General features: G+C 37.4%; 1 protein-coding gene across 6 annotated transcripts in view; it reads right to left on the reverse strand.

The window, feature by feature from the left end:
• LOC139452447 (exocyst complex component 6B-like) overlaps positions 1-12,748 on the reverse strand; it is a 40,740-nt gene that overhangs the window by 16,095 nt on the left and 11,897 nt on the right. For 4 of the 6 annotated variants that reach the window (XM_071233931.1, XM_071233928.1, XM_071233927.1 and 1 more), the window contains exons 9-14: positions 10,833-10,879; positions 9,653-9,773; positions 5,702-5,731; positions 2,749-2,820; positions 1,754-1,957; positions 1,077-1,186 (exon numbers count right to left, since the gene is read on the reverse strand). In XM_071233931.1, coding sequence (XP_071090032.1) covers positions 1,077-1,186; positions 1,754-1,957; positions 2,749-2,820; positions 5,702-5,731; positions 9,653-9,773; positions 10,833-10,879 — 584 coding nt within the window. The remainder of the gene's footprint in view (positions 1-1,076; positions 1,187-1,753; positions 1,958-2,748; positions 2,821-5,701; positions 5,732-9,652; positions 9,774-10,832; positions 10,880-12,748) is intronic. The other 2 variants (XM_071233930.1, XM_071233929.1) reach the window with 1 other exon arrangement.

Raw genomic sequence — 12,748 nt, forward strand, 5'->3', positions numbered from 1 at the left:
CTTTTTTTGGTTTTGTTTGTTTATTTGTTTGTTGTTGTTTAATGCCGCACTCAGCATTATTCCAGCTTATATGATGGCGGTCTGTAAGACAATCTGGTGAGTGACATCATGAGCATCAATCCAGGCAATTGGGATATGATGACATGCATCAACCAAGTCAGCAAGCCTGACCACCCGATCCTGCTAGTCGCCTCTTACAACAAGCATAGTCACTTCTTATGTAAAACATGGGTTGCTGAAGACCTATTCTAACCCAGATCTTTATGGGTGGACAAGCTTACTACACGAACTCGGGCTCCAACTAGTGGCTAAGGTTGCAGACTGCAGTCTATTGGGTATTTTTACACATGAGTAGACATTTTTTTAAAAATGATTCTGCTTAAAATGCTGTTTCGTGTGATTTCTAATTTGTCTCTGTATGCTGCCTTAAGTGTGTAGCATGTCACATAAACTCACAACAGCTACATGTTTAATTAAACAATAAGCGAGATGTGGTGCTTCTTTTATACATTATGTAATGTGTGATGCCTGTAAATAAAGACATTGTGAAGAAATACAGGACCGCACATTGAAACGAACACATTGGGTAATCACTCATACTGCTGTTACGCTATTGTTTTTTTGAAACATTTTCAAGCATATTAGTATGCAAGGCTAAAAAATAATAATAGTCTTGGTTCTCAGGCACTGCCCACATCATCACAAAGTTCATTGCACGTTTCGTTATTGTTTTCATTTTCATTTTTTTTTTTTGCATTGTGTTTAAGTATTAGGATTTTTATATTTTTTTGAAAATGGAAATAAAAAAAAAATGTGCGGCAGACTTTATGATGATGCGGGTGGTGCCTGAGAACCAAGACTATTATTTTTTTTAGCCCAAGCAACACAAATTTAGTTGTGTAATGATAATCTATTTTTTGTATTTTCGCAAATACACAGCGTATCTAAAGCTTTGCAGAGACCAACCAATCCCCATTTTGTCAGGGTTTAATGTTGAATAAACGGATCATGATGTTACTGAAATGAGTATCATAACATCTCAACAGTAAAGAAATGAACTTATTAAGATGACTCACCTCAAGTGAAGATCAGCAGAAAACTTCAAACAGGCATTGATGTATTCTTTGACTTGATTGTATATACTGGGCACGAACTGGGAGTAGGGGAGGACTTTGGGGTAAGGTGACTGAAACACAAAATCATCAATCAAAATTAATGCTTCATATATATACTGATAAATGTTCGAAATTAGGGGTCCTCCCATAGTATTTGATTCTGTGACTGTTCATCAAATCATTAAGTATGTCAAGCCATGTGAATATTCAAAATGATAGAAATCCAAAGACTGACGGCCAAAGTGACATGGTTTAGCCTTTGACATCATTGTGGAGACAAAATACAACACATCCTTGTATCTACGCATATGATCAACACCTTAATCACTTAATATCACAACTTAAAGTAGAACTATATAAGGCTAGTTGGCAAACCTCAGCAAGTTTGGCCATGATGGTGTGAGGAAAACTTAGCAAAAAAGGAAGAAGTTAAATTGCATTGCCCCAATTACAGTATTCGCCAGTTCTAATACGCTTTTGAGAAACGTAAAAAAATATTTCATAACATTCTGATGCTTTTCAAGAACAGTCTCTTTTCCTCATGTCATATCCATTTACATAAGCACCCTAATGAAATTCAAGTACTTATTCATGTCTGTGAGAACATCCACAAGTAGTTGTTTGTAGTGTTCAGTTACCTGCTGTAGCTCGGCATCATTCAACGGCAACTGGGACATGATGAGGCTAAACTCCTCCTCATCGTTGCAGCAGATGGGAGTGTAGTTGTCTTCCCTGAAGATGTCGTTGAAGATGTCCACCCACTGCTCCGACAAGATCTCACTGTATCGGTCCCTCATCTCCAGCAACAGCTCCAACAGTCTTCCGACACTAAAACCGTAACCCTGGCAACAGAAGCAAGCAGTGTGAGACTTCAGCCACTTGTCAACCCTCGGCTGAGTAAAATTGCTTCCTCTCACAATTAAGAATTGACTTCAATATCTTTTTTCTGTTCATGGAGGTACACCGGTAAACGTAAAAACCAACAATCAGACAAGAATACAGGAAGGAATGTAGTTCACACCAAGTTAGTGTTTTCATCTAGAAGGCTGCATTCCCTTTATGACTGCATAAAACCGACATTGTACCTTTTCTTATTGTGAGAGAATGGGAAAAACTAGTTGTCCATAGCATGAGCCTCATGAGATACAGCTTCTTCAACAAAATGAGGACCTCTCACAGCTAGGATGGGGTAGTGGCGACAATATCTCACTGTCACAATGATAAGTCAATGCTACATTCCACCATGCCTTTAATAAGCATTCCAGCCATAGCCAGGTAGATGGCACCAAGAATGGGCTTGACATATACATGATACATGAATGTGGGATATCAACAATGGGTGTGGGACAAGACTTGCAAATGCTATCACTTTAACCACGATTTTATTTTGTTTGTTTGTTGTTGATTGCCACACGCCACAATATTTCAGTTACATGATGGCGGCCTGTAAATAACTGCGTCTGGACCAGACAAACCATTGATTATTATTGTGAGCAACGATTGTGAGATACCATGACACACCATCAACGAAGCCACCAAGTCTGGCCAATGATCCATTTGGTCAGTTCTTTTGACCAGCATACGTTGCTGGGGACCTATTCTGACCTGGAGCCACATCAGGACAAGTACTCACCTTGAGTGTGTGGCAGAAGAGCACTATAAGTTTCTTTATTTCCAGCATTAAGTTGGATACTTTACAAGATTTCTGAAATCACAAACAAACCATTCAAAAATCATCATTATATCACATATATTAGTGAGAAGCATATAGTGTGTGAAAAATCACAATTAACCATTTTGTTATCAACATAACAAAGCAATGATTTGTCACTTCTTACCATATGTAGCTGAGTAATACCTATCTAAAACATCACTGACAATGATAACATTAGCTTTTTTTATTGAATTTTAGACAAATAAAAATATTTCAATGAAGAAAACAATTGAAAATGAAGAATAGTAATTTTGGGGAATAGAAAATTCCCATCAAACACATGCTATTTAGACAACTGATCAAATGCCAATGTAACCTATAACACTTGACTAGTTCTGCTCCTTTTAACCCTGAAAGATGAAGAATGCTGAAACTATAAAAAAAACACATCTTTAAATAGAACACCTTCTAACCTTCCTGAAAGAGATTCTTGTCATGTAGGTGTTTTAAATCATTGATCACTTGCATTGGTTACGGGGCAAGGAAAGTAGGCATGTTATTTAAAATAAAGTTAACCAAAAAAGAAAAGAAATCCAATCACAGTAACTCAAAGGGTAGATAAATAAAACAACACAAGTTTTACATGTTTAATCATGTTAATCATAATCATGATAATGGTAAAAATGCTTGACTTTATTTGAAAGAAATAAGTTAATTGCACTGTAATTCCCAGCATAACACATCAGTATACAAAAAGTAATTTCATCAAAGCCAATCAAAGTCAATCAATATTTGATCATGCTGTGAGTTTAAACATTCCCATGCTGAACTTCCTGAAGCTAATAGAAAGTGAGTTTAACAGGGTATAGATTCCAATATATATTAGATGTAAATAGATCTAGCCATCTTGCCACTTGGCATGAGAGTTAACAACTTTCGTAACATGCTTAAGAAAAATGAATTTAATATGCAGTGTGGTGACCCATTCGGTTATTGACTTTCTATCAGTACACTGTTATTTCGATCGAGTTGCACAAAACACTGTAATACTGATACTCCATTCAAGTCCAACATTTAATTCTGTACTGTCACACATACATTCTGTGAGAACAGTAGAAATACAAGCACTGTAGTGTGACATAGGGTTTTTGTTTATTGTAGTGTAACACCACACTCAGCAATATTCCAGCTGTATGATGGTGGTAATGATTGATACTGTAAGCAATGATTCATGTTATCGGTGTAAGATGACACGCAATCAACAAGTCATGGAGTCTGACCACCGATCCATTTGGTCGCCCCTAACGACCAACATAGGTTCTTAGAGACTTCTAAGTACAAAATACTGTGTATAAGTACTAACAAAATATAAAAAATACATATTAAGATCTTTTCTTTTTTTTCAACATTTGAACAACGAACCTAAACTACAAGACTTTCATACTGTTCACAAATAACTATCAATCAAGCAGACATCCTTTAGGACTGTTGATTGTCACAAATACTACAAAACTTGATATCACTATTCTTAACATTTGTTTCATAATTTCCCTAGGATTATACAGACTCATAATTAGTGATAATCTACGGAAATGTCAACAAAAATCATTTTGAATAAGCATGATAAGATATGCTTAATTAATCCTTAAAGGTTAAGTCAAACCTTCATTGCCAAACTTGTTCAACAATCTCAACAAATGCCCCAATTGAATACTATTACTATTCAAACTTTCTTTCTGAATACAGCATGCAAGATATAACTGTGGGGTGTTACATAAACTGTGGGTAGAATCTGCAAAATGCACAGTAAGATTCTGTGTGAAGAAGTTAGAAAGTACATGGTAGAGAGAGTTAGTGGCTGTAACCATGAGTGAGGGGTGCTATCAATGTATACAGACATGTTAGAAGGAATAATTTGTGTTGTTCAATGTCAGAATCCATCTTGTGGAGGCAACTCCCTTAAAAGATATCAAAATACTTACATGATAGCATTAAAATGTATATTCTTGAGAAACAAACAAGACAACAACAAAAATCTAAATTCAGTGGTTGAATATCTGTAGAGGTGAAATAGTATATTTATCATGATACAAGTAGGATTTTGATTTTTCTCAATTTGTATTGAAAACTTCCTGAATATTTATTTTGTGTAACAAATAATTTGGGTATTGTAATTTACTCCTTGAAGAGACTGTTAAACATTTTAACCCCAAAATTGACAAGAGCAAGGTAAAGGGGTTTAAACCATCTTCACCATGTTCACAGAGTTTGCCCTTTGCGGTCAGGGTTCTACATGTATATTTGTTCAGGTAGCCTATTGGACAGTGCTACAAACAAAATCAATCACCCAAGAGAAAATTGGCTAGAAATTTACAAAACATGGGAGGAATTTTTCACAGATACTATTAAAAAAATCCATACATATTTCTTTGGTAATAACTTGATATATTTGACATTTCAGATTTTTCTAAAATTAGTTCGAAGCAGTCGGGTAGCCAAGTGGTTAAAGCATTCGCTCGTCACGCCGAAGACCCGGGTTCGATTCCCGACATGGATACAATGTGTGAAGCCCATTTCTGGTGTCCCTTGCCGTTTTGATGCTGGAATATTGCTAAAAGAGGCGTATAACCAAACTCACCCACCTATCTATCTATAATTAGTTCAACCGCCTCAATAATAAAATGAGCGTCCTGATTGATGTCGACCAGCATTTGTCCAGCAGGCCACAATATTTTGAACCCTGACTTTGACTTTCATATTACTTAAATTACCATTTTCTGAAAACAAACATGGATTCTGACATGAGATATGTTGATATGGACTTTGGTCGATACCTGTGCATTCCAGTGATTTTGGTTGACAAGCTTTGCCTGTGCAGACAGACATACAGACACATACAGTAGGGGCTGACAGAAAGACAATACCAAAGTACCTCCTGTTTACAAAAAGCGATGCTCCTTTCCTACAAACCCAAAAGCACATATATTTGCCTGGAAAATTCCTATTGAAACGGTAACTACATTACTTCCCTTTTTCTTCATGTTGATAAACAAATATATGACTGAGCATTCAGAATTATATCTTTTGGGTTCACACTTGTCAAATGTTACTTGTTGGTTGTCTAATGTTGCACTCAGCAATATTCCAGCTATATGGCGGTGGAGTAAACAATCAAGTCTGAACCAGACAATCCAGTGATCCAGTGAACGATCCACGCCATCAGGATACAATGATACAAAATCAACCAAGTCACCTAGCCTGACAACCCCATCCATTTGGTTGCCTCTAACGACCAGCATAGGTTGCTGGGGACCTATTCTAACCTGGAATCCCTACTGTGCTGCTTATGAAATGTAATGGGTGTGGAACCTATCTTCCTCATCCTCTGCTGTATGATGAATAGTTATGTGCATATAAGGCTGTCCTCACTTGGCGCTTGCTTTCCTCATCATTTAAATACATAGTGAACGTGGTGAGTCACAGAAAGACAGCGAGTGAACATTGTTATGCTGCAGTAAGCAAAATTTCAACTTTAACACAATGTCCTGTAACCATGGTAACCCAGTGGTTGACACCACAAGCATAAATTCACTTCACTGACACATTGTCAGCCAGGTAAAATATTGTTATCACTTGAACAGTAATTTACCTTGGTTACTTATTTTGGGGGCTCACAACTTTTAATTAGTGGGGTCTCAGTAAAGAAAATGAGGGTTCAAAGATTCAAGTAAGGGGTCCCAAAGAAAGGTAAAAACTTGAATATAACAATGTTATAAGTTCTAGCACTAGAAAAATCGTGGAGAATCTGACTTGGTTTTGTACTTTTGTTTTATAATTTTATTGTATTTTTCTCCATCCAAGTGGATGATCTTTGTATAATTATTTTTTTATCCACTTTAAATTTGTATGTGTTGAGGGTTTCACATCTGTGACATCCCTGCTTGAACCTCATCCTAATCAGGTGCCTTTGAGTTCGTTATAATCGTAGTTTACTGTACCTACTAGGGCTGGGATGGGTAACTCGGGTACTCAGGCCGGGTGGGTCCTGAGTAGAACCCAGGTACCCACAGTACTACCCAGACCCGTGTTAAGTCGGGTGATATATTTAATGACAAACACTGACTTTAGCTCAGTGGTCAAATTACAAGTCACTAATGTTGGCATTTCTTTCTGACGATGCACACATTCCTTTTGACATGTATATGTTTGAGTAAAGATAAAGCTTCAGTCAACTTCAGTGTATGAATGATCTGATCGTTTGAGACATGTATCTAAACACATTTTGCCAAGGCTGCAGTGAACAATTCCCAATCAGACATTTTGTACCCAACTCTTTGAGACCTACAGTGGGTAGGGTCGGGTAACAGGGGGTCTGGTACCCGGGTAGTAAATCTGGACTTGTTTCAGCCCCAGTTCCTACTGAATAACCAGCCTCAAATGTCAAACGAGGTCTTCTTAGGATGTAGACCACAGTCACTTCCACTGTCAGTGTGTGTCTTGTACTCCTGACTGTAGTAAATAGTTTCCCATCTGATAAAAGTAGTTGTTGTAGTATTTCAATCTAGGGACCCCTTAAACAAGGGTTACGACAAGGACACTTGATATGTCAAACACTGTACAATCTGCAATCATTACGGCCACCCCATACCTGTGTTAGATGGGTCTTAACCGTGTGTTGGGATCCTGTCACCTGATTTAGTAGATCTACGGAGTTATTTCTAAATGAATATTTATCATGTTATGGGTTTTTTGGACGATAAAGAAAAATTCATAGTTTTCTCTCTAATCACATGGAACAACTGTGAAACATCTCATTCACTTTTAAAAGACAACTTTCTCTTAAAAACAAGCCATCATCTGAGTATTTACAATGTCTGTGTGATGCCACCCGATCCCCGTTATAGCGTGAGTAATCGTGAAAAACATGGCCGTCCGAAAACGTATGACGTCCCAAAACCAATAATCCAACGATACTTCCTGTTCATCAGAGTCATAACAGAATAGCTATTTATTAAGATCTTCAACAAATCTCTTCAAACTGCAAGTAAAACTTCAAAAATTAAAACTTTCCTTCATGTAAAATCAAATCTGTCTATCAAATTTCTATTATTTAGGTTTTAGTTGTTATTGAAGATCAAGAGGTAGGTAATGGCCAACACAAAATACAACACAGATTAAAACAAAACACAGACTGAAACAAAATTGTACATATAGTTTGAATAGGAACTGTTTTGCATTAGAAACAAGTATATTTTCATAATGTTCAGTGCCCAGATCCGCCTTACTGAATGAATGTCAGTATTTGTCTGGTCAATTTACTAACTGATTTAGTACCAGAATTTCAGCTATCAGATAGTGGAAGTTCAAATGAAAGACATCACTTTATTAACAGCCATGCAGTTTGAAACTTGAGAGAGATCAAGTTATTTGTATCTGATAGTCGCAATGGGCACAAGAACTTGTTTTCAATACAAACATGTAAACAAAGCATAAAAATCACATAAACAGACAAAGTCAGCAAAGTGAAGCAATTCCAAACATAACAATCAGTCCAGATGTATAATTTCTTCTTTATCCCTATTGATAAATATTACTACAAAGGTCTCCCTGACGAAATAAGCAGAAGCAGTCTATGTAATTGAAAGATTCAGCTCAGAGTAACCATAGCAACAAGATTATGTAGGAAGATATGATTCCGAACAAAGGATATAACATAATAATGCACCAGGGATTGCAACTATATTTAGAGATGCTGTGAGAATGTGTAAACTGTAACACAAAAAGATTCACTTCTACATGTTGTAGTTTAGCAAATGATAACATTTAAAGGCTAAAAAGAATAAAAGTCATGGTTCTAAGGCACTGCTCGAATTATCATCATGATCATAAAGTTTGTTGCACGTTTCATCTTTTGAAAAGAAATAATAAATCCTTAAATATTTCAAGTCCAACGGTAGTCAAATACTGTATTCCAGTATTTTGCTCATCAAGGAATACATTCATGTGGGGAGGCCCTTTCCCAGGTTGATTGCACACAACTGTCTTTTGGTAACACAACTGTTGGTTACATACTAGTTTGAAAACCAAAACAAAAAAAACAAAAAAACACTGCCCGCGCGCACTATATTTTCCAAAGCCATTGCCTGAGAACCAATTCTGTTATTTTTTTAAGCCTTACTTATTCAACTTTTGTTTGAAAGATTGTTCCTCTTTACCATCCCTAGTATTGATACTCTGTGATTGTATATGTTTGTTTGTTTGTTGTTTACGCCACACTCAGCAATATTCATATCTCTATGACAGCAGTCTGTACATAATTGAGTCTGGACCAGACAATCCAGTGATTGGCATCATGACCATTGCTCCATGCAATTGGGATATGATGTGCATCAACCAAGTCAGCAAGCCTGTCGCCTCTTATGGCAAGCATGGGTTGCTGGAGACTTATTCTACCCTGGATCTTCATGGGTCGACTGTAAATGTATTCAGATACATATAAAATCTATGTGCAATGATGAGATACTTTACGGTAAATTGACTGTGCACCTGAACAATGTATGTCAACCCTTGCTTTGTTTGCATTATCAAACAATACACACATAATCAATAATCATGATCAAATCTCTTCACAAAGTAAACAATAATCAATCTCAAGTATCTGTTTACAAAACATGTGCAAACTGTTGCTAATGCCTAGAGCATTGTAGGGATTTCAGGAAATAGATGAAACTGATCTAGGCTCTGTCCCACAAATTGATCTTAGGGCAAAGATGATCATAACATCCCTTAACATAAACCTATGACAATTGTAGCTCTAAGATCACTTTGTGGAACAGGGTCCTGAACTTTCAGTGTATTTGAACCAAGAGTAATTAACACTCACAGCAGTTGATCTGAGGGTTGCTACAATCTTCTCTACAGCCTTCTCCCACAACTCATCCATATATGCCCGGTTCACCAGACCTTGGGATGTGTGTAAAATATGATCTTCCACAACAAAAAACCTACAACAGTGACAGAACGTCACTCAAGCATCAAGCAAAGTATTGCATCAATACAGTTAGCATGGTTAACATTTGGTTTGTTGTTTAACGCCGCACTCAGCAATATTCCAGTTATATGATGGCGGTCTGTAAATAATCGAGTCTGGACCAGACAATCCAGTGATTAATATCATGAGCATCGATCCACGCTTTTGGGATCGATGACATGCATCAACCAAGTCAGTGGGCCTGACCACCCGATCCTGTTAGTCGCCTTTTACGACAAGCATAGTCACCTTTTACGGCAAGTATGGGTTGCTGAAGACCTATTCTTCCCCGGAATCTTCACGGGTCGCATGGTTAACAAACAAGTAATCAGGGTAATAAGACATATTTTACTAACTGAATTTTCATGTTTGTAATACAGTTAAACAACACTAACATCATACATGTCATCATATTTATGATCAAATCATAACAATTACTTTTTCAGTTAAAATAACCATTCATTGTCACATCATAGAAAACAAGGGTCATCAGGTGATGACATATCTCCCTGGTCTGGTGCAATTCACAAATGGAGTTTGGCTACTTATACCATGTATACCCCACTTTTGGTTCAGTAAAATTGGATACCTCTGTTCAGTAAAGAAAAAAATAATGCTGTTCAGTATTTTTCAAAATCCATAATCATCAAAAGGAACCAATTCGCCACTAGACTGATCTGTATGGCAAGTTTCATTCAGGTTTTGGAGTTCTGCTCTGTAAACGGAAAATAACTCATCATGAAAAGTCATGAGAAATCATGAAAAATAACCCAACCTGACCAAAAACCCCCATCCCAAATCATCAAAAGGCACCAGTACCCAACTAGACCGATCTATATAGAAAGTGTCAAAAAGAAATATTTAACAGTTTGGGAGTTTTGCTCTAAATGGATGGCTGATGGACGGACAGGCGGACAGACATGCTGATCGCTATGTCCCCCCGTTTCCCGTTTTTGATATCGGGGGGATAATAATGTTGACCACAATGACTTGATAATACCAACATGTACAACCAATGAACACTGAAACTTACCCTACAATATCATGGAAATATTTTCGGTACGCATCTGCACTTTCATGCTGAAAGAGAAAACAATCTAGACTCAGTATTCACGGAACTTGCTGTGCCACGTCTTTTTTAGGGTAATACTAAGCAGAGTGAATACATGGAGTCAACAGTGATTCATCCCACACCAGCCGCTTATGGATATCAGACCTTAAGAGTTGTCAGATACAGTTGGAGTGAGTGAGTGAGTGAGTGAGTGAGTGAGTGAGTGAGTGAGTGAGTGAGTGAGTGAGTGAGGTTTTTTGTTAGGGTAATACTAAGCATGCTGAGTGAGTACATGGAATCAACAGTGATTCATCCCACACCAGCCGCTTGTGGATATCAGACCTTAAGAGTTGTCAGATACAGTTGGAGTGAGTGAGTGAGTGAGTGAGTGAGTGAGTGAGTGAGGTTTTACGCCGCTTTTAGCAATATTTCAGCAATATCACGGCGGGGGACACCAGAAATGGGCTTCACACATTGAACCCATGTCGGGAATCGAACCCTGGTTTCGGTGTGACGAGCGAACGCTTTAACCACTAGGCTATCTGTCCGCCTCTGATACAGTTGGAAGCTGTCAGACACAAGAGTGAGTGAGTATGGTTTTACGCCACTTTTGGCAATATTCCAGCAATATCACGGCGGGGGACACCAGAAATGGGCTTCACACATTGTACCCATGTCGGGAATCGAACCCGGGTCTTCGGCGTGACGAGCGAACGCTTTAACCACTAGGATACCCGACCGCCCCGTCGGACACAAGAAGCAAGTACTTAGCATGCTTTGTTTGACAAAATGGTTTTGACCATGTAAAATGGAACAATTGATACATTCAGCCTTCAAAATTCATGCTAGTCCACCAGCCAGCGACTGCCAAATTGTGCTGAGGACAAGTAAAAAAAATCTAATGACTAGTAGCATTTGAGGACTTAACTTATTAATTATAATGATTCTGAACCAGTTCTCAGTGCTTCAATTCTGTTACAAATTGGAGTTTAATTTAACTGTCAGAAAATGACAACATAGTAAACATTTTTGTCTCATGCAAGCAGTACTAGGTACAAACTCTGAGGACTAGTGAAATAAGGTGTACACTTGTCCACTGGACTGGTCTTTAAAAAAATCCCATGAATTTGAAAGGTTGAACATTCTTATAACATACAGTGACACATGGAAACCATAAATGCCCTGTCTTCTGGATGGTTATGAAGCTACAGACTGGACAAATTGCTGTTTGGATACATTGTTTAAAAACATGCTACATGTACCGGTAAATGTAAATGTTGTGTTGACTAGTTGTTAGTTGGTTTACAACAAAATGATTACGGTAACGTCTGAATCAATGCCAACTTCTTTTTCCCTGTTTATGGGTCACAAGGTTAGTAACTAACAGTTTTCATCCACTAGTCCTTATAATGATAACATATAGTAAAACCCTTAAAAAGGGCAAATTTCTACTAGTCCTTATGATACCTTTACCATTGGGCAGTTTGGCAAGGACTATAGGACTAGTGCCAATTTCTAACGCTGGGTCATGTTATTGCACAACACAATTCAAAGTGAATATTCACTCATTTATTAGGATAAAAGGAATTGCAATCAAGGACAGTTTCAAATTGAATTAAAAATATATATAACTTAGAAATCATAAGTTTCTAAAACCTGCTAGACACTGATTAATAAAATTAATTTGACTGTAAAAGAAATGAACAAACTGTTTTATTTGTTTGTTTGTTTGTTTAAAGCCAGTGACTGACATCATGAGCAATATAATCTCTGCAATTGGGATACGATAACATGCATCAACCAAGTCAGCGAGCCTGACCACTCGATCCCATTGGTCACCTCTTAGGACAAGAATGAGTCGCTGAAGACCAATTCACATTCCAAATTTAAAAATTTCA

The sequence above is a fragment of the Haliotis cracherodii genome, unplaced genomic scaffold (genome assembly GCF_022045235.1).
Source record: "Haliotis cracherodii isolate W230 unplaced genomic scaffold, xgHalCrac1.p SCAF_9, whole genome shotgun sequence".
NCBI lineage: Eukaryota > Metazoa > Mollusca > Gastropoda > Lepetellida > Haliotidae > Haliotis > Haliotis cracherodii.